The sequence below is a fragment of the Sphaeroforma arctica genome (assembly GCF_001186125.1).
Source record: "Sphaeroforma arctica JP610 unplaced genomic scaffold supercont1.143, whole genome shotgun sequence".
Classification (NCBI taxonomy): Eukaryota; class Ichthyosporea; order Ichthyophonida; genus Sphaeroforma; species Sphaeroforma arctica.
Window position 1 is genome coordinate 39188 of NW_014040415.1, and position 17042 is coordinate 56229.

General features: G+C 43.9%; 4 protein-coding genes across 4 annotated transcripts in view; 2 read left to right on the top strand and 2 right to left on the bottom strand.

Annotated features, from left to right (window-relative positions):
- Positions 1-2825, bottom strand: part of SARC_02982 (hypothetical protein) — a gene marked incomplete at its 3' end in the record, with an annotated part of 10285 nt that extends 7460 nt beyond the window's left edge. The window contains exons 1-4 of the mRNA XM_014303234.1: positions 2635-2825; positions 1471-1634; positions 1145-1285; positions 259-783 (exon numbers count right to left, since the gene is read on the bottom strand). Coding sequence (XP_014158709.1) covers positions 259-783; positions 1145-1285; positions 1471-1634; positions 2635-2722 — 918 coding nt within the window. The 5' untranslated portion in view covers positions 2723-2825. The remainder of the gene's footprint in view (positions 1-258; positions 784-1144; positions 1286-1470; positions 1635-2634) is intronic.
- Positions 2826-4472: 1647 nt separating this feature from the next.
- SARC_02983 (hypothetical protein) lies at positions 4473-11383 on the top strand. Its single transcript, XM_014303235.1, has 6 exons — positions 4473-4721; positions 6113-7050; positions 7395-8583; positions 8978-9833; positions 10153-10460; positions 10582-11383. Exons 1-6 carry the CDS (start codon positions 4502-4504, stop codon positions 10653-10655), a joined length of 3585 nt encoding a protein of 1194 aa, XP_014158710.1. The 5' UTR covers positions 4473-4501; the 3' UTR covers positions 10656-11383.
- Positions 11384-11706: 323 nt separating this feature from the next.
- Positions 11707-15019, bottom strand: SARC_02984 (hypothetical protein). Its single transcript, XM_014303236.1, has 5 exons — positions 14787-15019; positions 13853-13921; positions 12999-13118; positions 12258-12386; positions 11707-11907 (listed from the first exon to the last, which is right to left on the bottom strand). Exons 3-5 carry the CDS (start codon positions 13102-13104, stop codon positions 11756-11758), a joined length of 387 nt encoding a protein of 128 aa, XP_014158711.1. The 5' UTR covers positions 13105-13118; positions 13853-13921; positions 14787-15019; the 3' UTR covers positions 11707-11755.
- Positions 15020-15872: 853 nt separating this feature from the next.
- Positions 15873-16322, top strand: SARC_02985 (hypothetical protein; the record flags this gene model as incomplete). The annotated part of the gene is made up of 1 exon (XM_014303237.1): positions 15873-16322. One exon carries the CDS (start codon positions 15873-15875, stop codon positions 16320-16322), a length of 450 nt encoding a protein of 149 aa, XP_014158712.1.
- Positions 16323-17042: the final 720 nt, after the last annotated feature.

Here is a 17042-nt window from a genome sequence, read left to right on the forward strand (position 1 = left end):
AGTATATATATATGTGTGTGTGTGTGTCGTGTGTGTATAGTAGTATATATATATATACATATATATATATATATATATTTATATATATATATGCGTGCGTGCGTGAGTGAGTGAGCGTGTACATATACATATATATATATATATATATATGTGTGTGTGTGTGTGTGTGTGTGTGTGTGTGTGTGTGTATGTGCGTGTGTATATATAGACATGTATACATAAACAAAAATAACATTGACTCATCTCCCCTATACATACCGCTTTGTCTTCTAAAAACTTCTTCTCAGCTTCGAGCTTCTTGCGTCGCATCGCCGGAATGCCTGCGTAGAAGTAGCTGTTGAGCACCTCCGATGCATAGTCCTCCATTATCGCCTTCTCCTTCGATATCCTGGCTACTTTGTTATTCGATACGGTTGCAGCTGTGGTCGTGGTTGTGGTTGTGGTGCTGGTAGTCTCTGTGGCGCTTGTGCTGGCGTCCTCGGTGGCTGTATGGGTTTCTGCTGTGCTTGAGCTGATCTCCTCCTTTACTGAGCTACTATCAGGTTGTGCTACATTTGTACTCTCCCCTGTGGTGTTGGTAACAGCACTTGCTTTGTTAAATACCTTACTCTTGTTCTTGTGATTTATCGGTCTCTGGTTTGTTTGCGAAGAGGGTGGGAACAGCAGTCCCATCATCAGGTTGAGGTTCACCAGATTGGGGCAGTTTGTGCCGTATTTTGTGTAGAGGTCCACAGTGAGTCCATCAATGACTATGGTCATGTACTTATTGATCAGCGACATGTTCTGCGAGAGCAAGAGAAGGGTAAAGACAATGTATATAAGAACCAGTTGTAGCAGTATCGCCAATATGCGGTTATATACAACTTTTTATACAAGGCTAAAGCCTATGTAAAGCCTCGGATAGATTTTATCTAACATCCAGATCTTCAGACATATGCTTGTCAAAATTATGGAATCGTCATGGGCCGAAACGCGATAGGGGGGGTAGGCTGCGTTCACGAGGGAATTAAAACGGACACGTGGGTGTGGCACTGGCAATACAGCACAAACACTTCCGTGTCAAGTTATCACGCATGGGAATCTTAGGTAAGAAAACAATAGATCCGCCAGCGGTTAGAATAGCTGGATTCTAAAAATAGCACACCTTCAAGAAGAGCCATTCGTTGGGATTTCGGCCATCGCTGACACACCACAGTAGCGCAGCCTGTGAGTGTCGCAGGGTCATGCGATCGAACCCGGATTTCTTGTAGTACTCATCTACCTTTAGCTCCAACTCGACGGTGCTCTGTTGGTTAAAGGCACCAAGATAGGGTCGTGATAAGTTCAAGGGGCGATACCAGTACTGTGTATACAACCACAATCACAAGGTGACAAGCAGATTGGTACGATGCTCCGGTATACGATCTGTGAAATATGCCACAAACGACACACCCCGAGTATAGATACAGCCGTCTGGTTGACATACACCACCTTTTTCAGAGCCTTTTTCCTCAAGCCTCTCTCTTTCTGTCCGGGATTTGCTTTGATCTTAGCGCGCATGGCATCAGTCAATGGAGCCTTGGCCTTGCCGCTGGCTCCGTTATTAGTATCGGTAGCATCTTGCTTCTTTTTCTGCCGTTTGACACTAGTGGGATCTGTAACATGTGTGTGAATGATGTGCAAGTGTACATGCGATTTTAGTTGTCTGTATTGATATAACATGAGTGCGGAATAGTGATGATACACAGGTGCCGTTCTCAGTTTTAAGCAGACAACCATACCGATTACAAACGTGCTAATGGCATACAACAAAAAGAAGCACGTATATGTGGAGCCGCATACAACTACATAAGCAGACTATATATAGCACGATAATCAATATATATATATATACAAGGCAGTCACTGATGGACTTTTGCATGTGTGATTTGCACCATGTCACCAAACTCGTGGACAGGCTATCCGATCGAAAACCTCTTGGGCAGATAGATACCTAACCCAAAGCTGCTGCCTATATCAAGTTCACTTTCAATGCAACATTCAAAATCTCTGGTACACAAATCATCCATATCACGACTATATGAAATATAAATTGTAGACAAAGGTGTAGCCTAGTAACGCCAATGTTAGGCCAATAAGTTGTTCCAATGCCACTTTGCTGTAGGAAATACGCTTCGTGCTGCCGATCGAGGCTTAGTCCGGCAGCGGGCGATATAATTTCCAGGAAAACCAAATACTCATAAATTAAAAATAAGTAACATGAGAACGCACATCGTATATATATATATATATATATATGTATATTTATATTTACACACACACACATATATATATATATATATATATATATATATATATATATATATATATATATATATATATATATATATATATATATATATATATATATATATATATATATATATATATATATATATATATATAATGTAGTATATATATATATATATATATATATATATATATATATATATATATATATATATATATATCAAGACCACCATAACATAGATAAACGGTAACAGAGACTATTTATATATATATATATATAATGCGTATGTTTTTTTCCGAATCGTATCCTTTGTTATTGTAAACATTGTATTGTAAACAAATGCATTAGTCTTTAAATTATCATACCACTCTCAGCCATGTCTGAATCGGTAAGTGGCTTGGCGATACTTGCGGAAGCGCCGTCATCATCGCTAAATCTGCGTTTGGCCACCATGTTGCGACGATTGCTATGTGTAATACTTTCGAGTGACTTTGACAACTGACCAGTGGAGGCTGCTGAAGGTTGTGTAATGTTTATAATTTTTAATGTACAGTTGTGCATCTGTATTTACTTATGTATATTGTAAATGTACATATGTACGTTTTTTTTTTTGAAATTATGATTTAACAGGAACACGTGCACGGATATTTATTGTCAAAAAAAAGGAGTTATTTGAGTACAAAAATAAAAATAAAGTAGAAAGCCGCCATCCTCTGTCCGGATCGATAGACGAGAGTTATTTCAATTTGCATGCCTGTTGTTTCATAGTAGGCAACTTCAAATTGTTTTTGCTTCGAATTGCACGGATCTGCTACGTGGTGTGAATTGCCAGACACATCATATACTGATTAACAAATAACAAAAGTAACCTACTAAAATTAACAGCATAACTGTAGTACCCGGAAAACGAACATGCCGTTATAATTGCGGCAGATGATAGACGACCGGTATCCGATCCATGACCACAAGTCCCTTCATGTAGTTGATAATTAACAAATGACGTGCACATCATAATTCCATTTATTGACGACATTAGCTACTGTAGTACCGAGTAGGTCCCACGGGTGAAACCTCAAGTTGCACCAGGATAAAACTCGGATTCATGATCGATATCTCCCCATTTGGCACGGTATTCTACCCTCTAGAGAGATCCTGTCCACATCCACTACCAGTGATACTTCACAAAACAGACAAAGCAATAGCGTACGTATCGTTTTATATATATCTGTATTCATGACGAAACTACCGCACCCTTTTTATTGAATAATCATTTCCCGCCCCCCGCTCCTCCCCGCGCGCATAAAATTAACCTGTGAGCATCTCATATACGCTGATAAAACAGATAAGCCTTCCGGCTTCCGCTAATATCGACCGAGTTGGCAACAGGGCTGTGGGCCAGCTGGGCATGTGGCTCTGTTGACTACTTTTTAAAATTCCCACTTCTGTTGCGAATCAAACGGGCCATACGACTAATTGGATTACTTCATTCTTTTTTGAAAATTAAACACGCACGATGACTTGATGAATGAAGAGTACGGCTATTTATATGTATATAGAAATATCTAATTTAGACAAAAATATTGATTTTATTTACTGTTTTTAGAAAAAACCGGCATTTAACGTACTACGAACTGGTAAATAAGTAATAACTGGTGGGGTCTTTGAGACTGGGACTCTGGACTCTGGAGTGGTCTGGACTCTGGGGAAAACACATTATTGTTGCTGATACCCAAAAATAGAACAGACTTTAGCAGAGACATTACACCAATCATAACTTAATATAGATTTAGCTTTGCACGTCGGATTGGTCCAGCTTCTGCACATGTGTTGTGGACGACTTCATCATGTTTTTCAAAAATAAACAAATGACTTCTACATTGAGCTCTCGGCTCTCGGGTGCATTTGGAAACAAACTTAAAAATTCGGTATTTGTTTTGTCGTACGCAATGTGATGAAAAGCGTAGCGTAACTAATATTGGCTCACATATCTAACATTAGCCAGTGCTGAGAATCGTAACGCATGCATACACGCACACACACAAGTATTGTGTACTCGCATCCATACAATACTGCACATCATCTGCAAAAGCAGAGTGTATCCGAGTAGATATATATATACATATACATACATTCAAGCATATATACATACATATATATGTATTCACTCGCGCTTTAAAAAAATAGCATATATCTCACAATATCCCGTAAGGGACAATATCAACTTCAGAAAATATGGAAGCTGTGGAAACGATAAACGAAGATTCAGACGCAAGTCTGAATTCAATCACGATGCGCAAAACCCCACAATCCCCTCCCGATTCAGGCATATGCACCCCCATCAATATGGTTGAGAATATGAATATAGACCTCAATATACTATCGACTGTGAATAGCATTGGGATGCTCAGCAGCAATGATATGTATATGCAGAACTCCCTGGCCTTAGATGCAGGTGTGTATTACTGATAGTTGTAGTATTTTTTTATTTTCTACGCATGCATGATGCCTTCGAAAATGTATATGCGATTGTATGGGGCCATATATAGTAGTTACAAATGAACGTGGACGTGCATAGCTCTATTTGTTGGAATTCTGCTTAAGAGAATACAAATCTACGTAGATTTTTTTACTTTCTTTGGATTGCAGAAAAGTGCGGAGTCCGTCACCCAGAACGATGTTAGGGGTTTGTTATGTATTCTGTGGTAACAAGGGTACATACACTTACTTTTTATATTTACTTATGTGAGCTCACATTATATATTAACAATATATACATTTATGGTATATGTGTATGTACATGTAATTATATATATATATATATATATATATGTACGTATGTATGTATGTATATATTTATATATGAGGGTGTGTACACATATACTACATGTATATGAATGCCCGATTTATATTACATTTCTGCAACATGCTGAAACTTTACTTTCCAATATATCGGCATACAAGCATTTGAGCAATAAGTATATCCGAGATACAGATTCTGCGTTTGTACTCCTTGTAGATGAATTTCTACTAATATTTTTTATACGATCGTTCATATGGTTTATACTTTAGAATGTATGTGCCAAACCTCGTTTCATTTACAAAAGTTCATATATATATATATATATAACAAAGTTTGTAATGTATAGCAAATTCTATCTATATGGGGGGGGTGTATGTATATAAATATGTATATGCATATTTTGGTGCGTGTGTATATGTTTATCTATACGTATGCTATCTGCTGGTGTATATAGGCTTATTTATATACATATATATATATATATATGCATATATACATGTATTTTCAACTTGGAATACAATTCGTGTGTAAGCAATGCATATTCCGATTTAACAAATTACTATGAAATAATTTATATATATATATATTGCGTGTATGCCGTGTGATTTCGTTTCCGTAGTTGATTAGGGACAGAGACATGTGAATGTGAATGTGTAGTCCGATCGGAATTTATTCGCAGGGCAAACAATGCTGTGTCGTTGAAGCACTTCAAATGCTAGCAATGGTAGTATTAGATGCACATACTGCATGGTGTGGAGTTATGACTGTGAGAGCTCCCCCATCTCTGGACTGGATTGCTTAACACTTTTCTGTCAACCACATCGATGTCTGCCGTGTTAGTTGCAATTGTGATAGGAGTGTGTGTGCAGCACACTAGAATGTCAGTTTAACGTCACACGGCTGCGTATGCACAGTCGTACAAGCTGTACGAAAGCACATCTTGATGACACCCGTGTGAGTGGTACGATGTTCAACATGAAGGAAATGTGTCATATCAGGATGCCTGCATACTAAGTCCCATAACGCCGTGTGATTCGCCACAGATCACATCCAAATGAGTGACATGCTGAAGGTTGGCGATGATGTTTTCGCGCAGTACGGCAAGTTCGACTACGATCTCTTCAACCAATCAAATGCGCTGTTTGACGGGCCCGCCTCATGGGAATTGCCCGCCCATATTCCCGATTTGGACTCCCTCCTCGCGATGGAGCCGACATTGAATGCCTTGCCCTTTATGGACATATCTGGTACATCGTTAGCTTCCCCCACACTTGCGCTCTCCCCCACACCGGCCCTGAGTTTGGGTATGAGCCCGACTGCGGACTTCTTCGGGCATGTGTGGCCCACAGCGTTCACGCCAGATATGCCTGGGAGTGCCACAGCTAATACCGGGATATTACCGGGACTGGGACTGGGACTGGGTGCCATAGGCACGATGGGGTCTTTATCGGATACTGAGAGTGTGGGTCTTACCCTGTCGCTGGCTGATTTTCCTTTATTGCCCACTACTGTCGAGGCGGCAACAGGCTTAGCCAGCAATCCAGTTAGTGACGTGCCTTTGACGCTAAACAACGAGGTTATGCAATTGACGCCATTAGAAGCGAAAGACGAGACCAATGTGGCTGATGAATGTATGGCAGACGTCGCCATACAACGAACGTTCGACGCTGTTACAAACGAGTCTAAACAGTTGACTAAGATATCTTCAATGGCAAATATGTTCCCTGAGACGGCGGAGGCACCCTCGACAGTAAATGCTACAACTAAAAACGATACTGCTACAACGACGGTACAGTCGGCTGCCAACGACGCAGCAGGCACTGAACCTGCACCACTACAACAACTCAACACGGCCGAGTTGATTGAACAGGGCATGTCCAAGGACTTAAAGGACCCAGCAAGTAAAGGCGGCGAGGGTGCCTCAAATCTTACACTTAGCAAGTCCTCTAAGCCCGACACTCCCACGGTGCCCGATAAAAAGGTGTGTATGTTCATCCGTTGGTTTATTGTTTCGGTGTTCAGTGTCGGCCCGTGGTTGATGAATGTGGGCAGGGCTGGACTGTACTCTTATATGTAGACGGCCTACGGTTGCGTGTGGCACATAATTCTATTTATGGCTCAGTTCACTCTTTTTTTGTGTGTCACTGTATATCACTGAGTGTCATTGAGAATAGCTAAGAGTGCATTGGATCCTCGTTTGAGCGCAGAGGATCCCCCTCTGGGCGGCTATATGCCTCGCTGAGTTCCATTGGGCTTAGCTTGGGTGTCTTTGGATCCTAATACCTTTTGTTTAGGCCACTAACTCCTTCATATCCTCCACTATAGCGGATCTCCCTCGCGAACTACACTCGGCGCAAAATAACCACGGTCACACCAACGCCTCCGTGTCCCAATCGTTCGACAACGGCATCGACTAAGGCCCCGCAAGTGTCTAGCGACGCCACGCAGTTGACTGGAGATGCGCCTGTGGGTGGCAGTGCAACGGAACAGAAACCCGTGGTCACGTGTACGGTGTCCTCTCGGATAGATACCGCTACCACAGATGCGAAGGAGAGTTCGGGCGTTGCGTTGACAAGTGCTGTATCTGACAAGAGTACGGAGGCTGAAAGCAAGCGATTGGTTCAAAAAGCTGAGCAGCCGCTTAGCAACCCACAATCAAAAAGCAGCCCCAAGGAAGACGTCAGAACAGCTGGAACTCTGTTAAGTGATGATACTAGAGCCATAGATACCGGCAAGCATACTACGAGTGGTCGAGGTGTGCCCACGCATACAAGTGACACCGCTAAGAGTGTCGTCAAAATTAGTAAAGATGCGAAACCCGCACGCACACACCCCACTACACTAGCGTCACAGACACCTTTACAGGTACTGCCGACCGCCGCAGGGCAGACTAAGCCCACGTCAATTGGAGCACTAGGCGAAGATGCAACCAAGCGTGTCAAACCGCTTACTAAAGGTGCAGTGAAAACGAAGTTTTCGTCACGTGTGGCGAGTGTTTTCGCTGATTCGGAGGCTGATGCTGATACACAGGCGTCTGATTCAGCTGTGGGCAACCTTGGTTCACTGTTGCAGAGGAATTCAGGCGCAAAGGGCATCAAAATCGGGGCCATTACCGGGACGGGCACAGCGATCTGCAAGCGTAAAGCAATGCTTCCGAAAACACTGACGACTCTTACTCTAACAAACACAAAAATATCGCAGAAGCGCACGATTTCGGATGCGAGTTTGTGCAGCCTTAGTAGCGCCACGACGGTCCAGAGTGACCCGGATGAGGACAGCCCGAAAAGGGTCCGCACGCACACCAGTGAGAGTGTGACTACGAGTGCGAGTATCAGCTCAGCCAGCGGTACAGAGCGATCCTACAGTGAGAGCGGCTCAGACACTGAACGAAGCCCCCCATCGCGTGCCTCTTCTCCATATGCGAAGAGAGTGAACTCGCGCGCTGCTACGGCTTCTCCGGCGGCCGTGTCGTGTACTGATGCTACGCCAACATCGCCCAAGCGCGTGGGACGAGGTAAGCGTTGCGCTGGTGCAATCCCTTATGTATATCTTTCTGATGACTGTTTGTATGTATCGATACTATAGTCACACTGTATCACTGTGCGACCATGTGTCTGTTTGAGATGGTGTTCATACTACTGTGTGAGGGCCAAGCACCTTTGTTTTCTGTTGAAAAGGAATCAAGTTGTGAAATACACAGTTGCATACCCGCAGGCTGGCATTCACATTCTGTTACAAACCTTTCCCTCACTTGGCTTACACGCATCGTTTGTGAGGCTGCACTCGCTTATCTCGGCTGGATATCACTCAAGCAACCGTCTTAGGAATGTGATCTTCGGCTTCTTAGTCGTACACTCATCTCTCCACTAACCACAAGTTTGCCTCGTTCTGTTTAAATGATTGCTCAGATACGTCCGTGTCGAGTGATCATATCGCGTGGTTCAACAGTGTGGTGAGAACGCGACATTCGTCACCCCCACCTGCCCGCACCAACCGATTCGACCGCTTCAGTAACCATGGCAACCGGCCATCTCCACTACCACCACCACACTATGCCCCGCACCAACAGGCACCCCAACCCTTCCGCCGTGAGCCCGGACATGACGAGAAGTTCGCGATAGGTGGACCAAGAGAAGAGGGCCGATTCAGCCCCGCTGATGCCCGAGGGCAGGCGTTCGGGCCCATGTATGGCTCAACACACCCACACGAGCGTAAGAACGGAAAGAACGGGGAGCGTGCAGGTATGGGCATGGACGGGCCGTACAGAGACGAGCGAGACGGAGACCGCGAACGCATGGGCGCCGCGTTCATGCACCCGTCGCACAGGTGGCAGAACGATACGCAGCTGCAGCACCAGGACTCGATGTACCACAGACAACAGTTACAGCACCAGCAGGCGTGCCGACCCCACCCCAACATGCCGCATGTCGGCGGTCCCCTTATGGGACCCTATCCCGAGCAAGGGCGGGGTATGAGCCTAGAGCACCCTCGCGGCCGCCCACACTCGCACGCACATGCACATACGCCCGACGGTGTGCTTAAGAGAGAGCCAGAGCCCTTCTTCCACGAGCGAGTGGATGACTTCAGACGGCACGACGATGTGGGCCGTCGTGGACAGGTACACCAGATAGAGTCGCCCCCACACTTTGACCGGGAGCGAGATGAGTACGCACGCCGATCACGTGACAGAGGTCGGTCTGAGCACAGGAGCGACCGCAGAGAATACAGCCGGGAGCGTAGTAGCAGCAGGCGCCACCGCCAATCGTAAGTGGTCTACTTTGGAGCTGTGGGTTCGTTGGTTGTTGTGGGAATAGGTAGTTCTGATCATGGGTGGTGCTTGGCTTATTAGTGCTGTATCTCATATACAGAATGTGTGCTTGTATGAGTGTATACTATGGTGTAGTTGTTGAATATCGTCATTCCCTGTGCATCGGCAGTCTACGGAGCGTCTTGTCCTCACACATCCATCCTCACTTGTTTCATACACATATGCGGTACACATCACGTACGCTACCACATGCACTCTTTGCGGAACCAGAAACCCTCTATTCACACAAAGCAAATCTGCTCACCCCGAACACAGACACTCTTCCGGCGGTAAAGGCGGCATTGATAGTGAAGAAGAACACCGTCTGCGCACCGTGTTTGTTGGAGATGTATCACCCGATCTTCGGGAAAGCGATATCCGCCGGATGTTTGGGGCTCATGGCCCAGTAGAAAACATGCGTCTATTTTTAGAACGCCATTACTTCTTTGTGACGTACAAGAGTCAGCATGGAGCGGATGTGGCTATTGATGAGATGAATGGCTTTCTGTTGAAAGACGGCAACCGCTTGCGTGTGTCACGAGGGGGCAGGAGAGCTTTCCTCAAGCAGGCCTGGCAGGATTCAGGTGAGTATAAGAATCATTCATTTCTCGCTTATATATATATATATGGACATGTTTATTTGTTTTATGGTTAAATCTGCATCTGGCATGAAACTTACCAGTGTATGCCTATCAATCTCTGCAGATCGAACGTATGATGAGGGTGAGGATGGTGAAGGGGATTCCTTCGATGATGAGCTTCGCCGGCTGTTGCGTTGAGCCCACAACAACTAGAGAGCGTTGTCATCTCTTCTTGCGCATGTGTGCAGTTCTGTGTATTTGTGCTGGTGGGCTTGTATGTCCTCTCGTACGCACACGTTCCAGCGCTTTTTGACCACCAAAGTGCTGTCACGTGCTCTAGAGGATCAGGGCGGGTAGTTTGAAGTCTGTGGCATGTCCCGATACCTCTGCAGCAGGAAGTATGTGGTACGGTGTTCTCGTGATAGGCAAGTACATGACTTCTGTGGGTAGCGCCATGCAGAAGGTGCGAGAGACCACTCGCTTAGGCAGTACAGCATCGGGTGAACTAGGTGAACGTGGCCTGGTTGTGTAAACGGTATGCGTGGAGGGCGAGGGTACCATAGAGCGATCAAGACCCCATCGCTGATTTGTAGATAGACCTGAGAAGACTAAACCGAACGGTCGTAGTGATTTTATAAAGACAAGGCGGTGGTCTTCAAATTTGGCACCGGACACAGAAAATTAATTGGAAACGAACGACGATGGGTGTGGTGGGCAACGGTTGTTAGGACTAAGAAAGTACAGGGGCAGGTGGTAGTGTGTATAAGATAGGTAGATGTGCACTATCCGATTGGAATTTAGGAAATGGTTGCGATTGAAAATTAGGATATGGTTTGTGTTTGTTTGTATGAGACTCGGGTCATTTGGGAAAGGATCTCCACTACAGTGACCGGTCGATTTTATATATATTATATATTAAATAAATTTTAGAGATCCAGAAGTATTAAAGCACGATTAAACCCCGACTGGTAAATATGCGCAATCTTGTTGTCTGATATCTGACATCTGCATTCAAAGGGGACCTTGGAAGTGCTTTCCCTATAGGGTTCTGCAACCCCTACAACTATGAGGACTGCGCGGATTTGGACGTACAGCGAAGCAATTCTGGTTTAAATTAGATAAAATGGTTTTATTCTGATGTGTTTGGGCCTTTTACCAAGCCTACGTAATACGGGTATGGGCTTCACAGTCAAGAGACTGAGTGAACACATCTGTAAGAGTGTGGCACGTATTGGGCGTCTCTCAGTCATCGACGATTCAAACACCTCTGGCTCGTAGTTACGACAAGACGGAAGACCTCAATCGGCCAAATAGTGGGCGGCATAGCCTCTTAGGATTTGTGTGCCTTCATTGCTGTGTTTTAACGTATTCTGGGCATCACCCATCGTCATCAACGCGATGGCCGTGTGCCTATGCCGGTATTGTGCTAAGTCCCTGATCGTCAGAATCCCTGCCGTTGCGTATGAAGCGTTAGCATTTGAATAAGGGTAGGGGGAGAGGAATGGTACGTTTTACTCATTCAGTGAGAAGTATACATCTCATTTCTTGTATTGTCGACACTTTACGAAAGGATTTTGTGGGGTATAAAAAATAGTAAAGCATACGGGTGCAAACGATTCAACATCCGTGGAGTGTTAGAGAGATACTTGTACTCCAGTACGCGATGCGTGGTCGAGCAGAAACAGAAGTGATTGTATTAACGGACAGTTTTGCGTATCGTATGCACAGGCACGCCGCACCCTCTAATACTTGTGGGCTATGATATGCTTGGCAAGTGTCATGCACACAACTAAACCTCACCTATCCGGTTGAGACAGCTGGTAGTCACCGGGCCTACTCCCTTGAGAGCTTGCACATCAGAATCCACTATGTCCTGTAGACTGCCTATGAGATGGCTGTAGTCGATGACCGTGCCGAGAATGTCAACACCTGGTGGTGCCAAGCAGCACAAAGAGGTATATGGTTAACAATGTATGGCGTACGAGGCGTGAGCGATGGGCGTGCGGATTGATATTTATACAGTGATCTCAGCAACAACGCATGAATAACATCTGATGCCTTTGTTTAGTGAACTTACATGACGCGAGTGTCATTTGAAAAGCGGGCTATAAAGCTCGATGTAAATATGATTATGATTCGCTCTGGTTCTGCATGTTATTATCCATTTTCAAACTAACATTGGTACCGGCACACGTACTTTAACGTATACACACCGAATTCGCCCTGGTTCTGCTTAATATTACCCACTCTCAAACTAACATTGGTACCGACACATGTACTTTAAACAATACATACCGAATTCGCCCTGGTTCGGCTTGTTATTATCCACTTTCAATCTAACATTGGTACCAACACACGTACCTTAACTAATATACACCGAATTCGCCCTGGTCCTGCTTAATATTGTCCACTTTCATTCTATCGTTGGTACCAACACACATACTTTAACCAATACACACCTGATGCGCTCTGGTTCTGCTTGTTATCATCCACTTTCAATTTAACATTGGTACCAACACACGTACTTTAACCAATACACACCGAATTCGCCCTGGTTCTCCTTGTTGGTGTGGAAGTGAGATAAATGGCTGATGGCCTCAGCCCATCTGATAAGTCCCGAACTGTCTTTACTCCCATCTTCTTCCATGACTTCGCGGCGTCCTACATATTTCAATTGGCAATATTACAACTCAGTCAGAGTGGGTGCATATCGCTCTCAAATCGAAACACTGTGGCGTTTGAAAGACTGGGCAAGTCCACCCCATACACACACTGCGCGCAGAGACATCGAATGTGTGTGATCGTACCGCCGCTAAGCCACAAACAATATCTACATATGCACTACAGGCTACATGTTCGTAGCCAAAATCGATTCTATGGTGACACGGAGTCGAGATGAGATTTTAAGCTTGTTCCTGTGTTCCTGTCTTGATGCGGCATCTGACAGACACTGTCCTCTAGTTTGAGGTTGTAATAATGGGCACGCGCTATGCATTATTGTCTATAGAGTACCGATTTGCGTATCCACACGTATACTACGCATACAATAGGTTTGCAAAAATGAACGAATCACCAATACACATGAATATAAACAACTCACTCTTCTTTTCCAACCCCACATCACATCAATTGAAGCTTATCCAAGCCTTTGAGTATCCCACGAAGATGTGAACAATACTTATATAGTATATGCCACTAGTGTACACAATTCACATTCAAATCGTGTACAGCATATGCTCCTGGACTGAACAAGGTCGAGTGGTCCACAAAAGTAAATTATCTGTGTATGTGTATGTACAGTGTAACATCGCGCACTTCAGATCTCAGTTTACCAAAAAATATCATGAGACCATGGTAGCCTCAGTAACATTAAGCATACAATCTCTTCTGCGTACCTTGCCCACACCTTCAAGTGCGTCGATGGGTATGCTGCCAACATCTGCGATGTCGCGTGAACGATAACCCTAGTCATCGTCAACAACCCGATGAGAGGAGGAATGATGATTTAAAAAAATAGTAGATTGACACAGAGACGCGTGTGAGTACTTGCACTGCAGTGACTTCACAATGCCTTTCGCTTGAGTTGATAAACCCGAGCACAACGTGAGGCAGGAGGTCCATGAAGTACTCAGTTATCGTAATCTGATTCTGAAGGGCACGCCTATATTAAATTGAGCCAAATCTACGGCGAGTATTGAGGAACGTACGGATGTAGTCAGCGCTCAGGTGTGTAAGATAAGACTTTTTCACCCCAAATAGCTCCGTATTGCAGCACCGGAGCTCTCGCACACTATTGCGCTTAAACAAGACTCAAGCCATGCTCAATCGGACAAACCATTTTCCTGGTGTAGGTTTATCGTGGTGATTCTGGCATGCAGTGCATATATTTTGCTACAGCACTGTCTAGTGGTCTGTCTTGCTCGACGACATAAAAATAGATATCTCAAGTCATCACTCGTATGTCTACGCGTATATGACCTCGACACTAAACATATTGATCAGTGTGTGCATATGGTGTATAGTCTTATTCGAAGGCGGAATTAATGCAGCTATCTAGATTAGTTGATTGTTCGTAAATATATGACCTCATCTCTTTGCAAGTTGTTCGGTGGGTGCAGTTGTGCACAACAAGATGCACGAACTAGGGTCACAGCTCTGCAAGTACACCTACCCCAGTGACTGATTCCCAAATAGGATCCCTCGTAGCTATTGAGCAGAAACTAGTCATAGCGCGCAGCGTACCATCACACTATGATTTAATCGACATTTGGGCTGTGCATAAGGATGAAGCGTGATGCAGTACAGTCCAGTTCAACGGAGGGGACGTACCTTGTCGACGGCCAGCATGAAATTCGGAACTCCGACAGCCATGGACAAATTCCGTACTTGTCGTGTACCTGCTTTACTTACGATTAACCGTGCGAACATTTTCGTGATCAAGATGTTGTGCTACTTGACCGAATAGGGCGATACTATAGCTGAAATAACCAAGCTAAATGGTAATAATGGTGAAGTAAGCCGACGTAAATATTACCAAAATTAAAACAAGGCAGGGGTACAATATTACTAATTATGACATTTTATGTGATGTAAATATTTATGACGTACGTACGTATATAGTTTTATTCTCCGATTTGATTAGTAAATAATACATACTTAGGCATTCCTATATTAGTCCTGGTGGTAACTGGTAGCCAGTAACTGGTAGCCGGTAACTGGTAACTGGTGACGTACATAGTAGACCGTAGTACGTGAATACCTGTGAGACTATCACTTATTTTTTATTTAGAAATACGTGTGTGTGAAGGCTGGAATTGAAATAGACGACCCGTTTTTAATAAATTACTACTACTTGAGAAGTTGGCCCATTTAGCCGTAGACAACGGACTATTGCTGAACCGTTGACGTCTGCACTTTACAAAATCTTATAAGTCGAAGACATATCTGATGTTCCTAAGGACTGTTAGTCCGTATACTAACGGTAATGACGGGAATGTAGGGTGCTGTGTTCGCCACTTTAGACTCCTCCCACGGTACTGGAGGTCTACTCGTTGCGTAGACGTCGCTTTATAGTGACAGTGCTGTCCACATATTGTCAACGTGACAAACTAAAGTACTTCAGGGAAGCTGAAACTGAGTGCTTGGTCACACTTCCCGCCATGAGATTATGGCTGAAACCTTCCTGGATGGTAGGCATTGTACTCATGCTCATCACTCTCTCGTTCCGTAATCATGTATTGGAACAACTGTCCATCTACCTAGATTATACTAGCGATATCATGAATAGCCCTTTCGAATAATCTTTCGACCCCTCCAACTCATCTAATCCGATAACGCAGGAAATTTTCTCGAGCATTCAGCGCAATAGTTTGCCCATCATTACTAATGGCCACCACAAGTAGCTTGGTTTTTGATATGACTCTTAATTCGTATACCTCCGTCAAGAAAGCCAATGTACAGAACAAAATCTTGTTTGTGTGCCATGACTCGTCTGTAGTAAAACTACTCCGCCCGCTTATAGAGCACAACGACATGCTGGCCCTCTATCTCCTTCCTTTCAGCGCTGCTCCAGATGCGTCTTACGGTTCCTACGACTATGCACTAATTGCACACGCACGGCCGCAGCTAGTGTATGATTTCGTCTCCAGGCAGATCCCGCTATGGTTTTCGGATGTAGACATGGTATGGAACAAGAATCCCTGGCCGTTCATATCAGACTTACAAGGTGAGGGACATGATATAGTTGTGCTGAAAGACGGCCCAAAATTTGTGCTGGATTTTTTTTTGCGGTTGGCGGTACTACCTCCAACGGGACCGTTGCGCTGTTCAGGGAGTGGAAAGAAAGAATCAAAGGGAAGCGACTGAACCAAGATCTGTTCAATGCGATAGTTAAGCAACACGATGAAGTGTCGTTTGGCTATCTGCCGGAGATGCTGTTTCCAGATGGAATCAGTATTCCCAGAAATTCAACATCACACAGAAGCAAGAAGTGGTGGTTGTACACAACAATTATATCATAGGGGCCCAGGTGAAAGTGGCACGTTTCAAAGAACACAATCTATGGTTGATCTGACATAGGTTTTACAGCAAGACATTAGTCGTATTTCTAAGCACTTAAGACTGCAACCAACTCACAAATAAATATTAATTTACACCTCGCCATACAGCTATCGGTTTGTTAAGGATTTCTCAGTTGTGTACAAGCTGTATCTACTAATGAACTCGTACAATTTATGTGTATAAGATGATATAAAAAAAGAGAATAGGTAGTTTATATTCATAGTAGTATATATATGTAGCAATGTATCAATATATATTTATATATATATATATATATACATATATATATATGTGTGTGTGTGTGTGTGTGTGTGTGTGTGTGTGTGTGTATGTGTGTGTGTGTGTGTGTGTGTGTGTGTGTGTGTGTGTGTGTATATACATATATATATATATATATGTAGATATATATATATATATATATATATATATATATATATATATATATATAATATGTATATCTATACTACAAATATATATATATATATGTGCGTGTGTGTGTGTGTGTATGTTTATGCGTGGAGTATG

Bases quoted from the DNA above. Each gene is read 5' to 3' on its own strand.
- SARC_02983 (XM_014303235.1), top strand. From the start codon at position 4,502: ATGGAAGCTGTGGAAACGATAAACGAAGATTCAGACGCAAGTCTGAAT. The intron at 4,722-6,112 runs GTGTGTATTACT...GATTCGCCACAG, and splicing joins CTCCCTGGCCTTAGATGCAG to ATCACATCCAAATGAGTGAC. The intron at 8,584-8,977 runs GTAAGCGTTGCG...ATGATTGCTCAG, and splicing joins GCCCAAGCGCGTGGGACGAG to ATACGTCCGTGTCGAGTGAT.
- SARC_02984 (XM_014303236.1), bottom strand. From the start codon at position 13,104: ATGGAAGAAGATGGGAGTAAAGACAGTTCGGGACTTATCAGATGGGCT. The intron at 12,387-12,998 runs GTGTGTATTGGT...TGGCACCACCAG, and splicing joins GGAGAACCAGGGCGAATTCG to GTGTTGACATTCTCGGCACG. The intron at 11,908-12,257 runs GTGAGGTTTAGT...ACGCAACGGCAG, and splicing joins CAGCTGTCTCAACCGGATAG to GGATTCTGACGATCAGGGAC.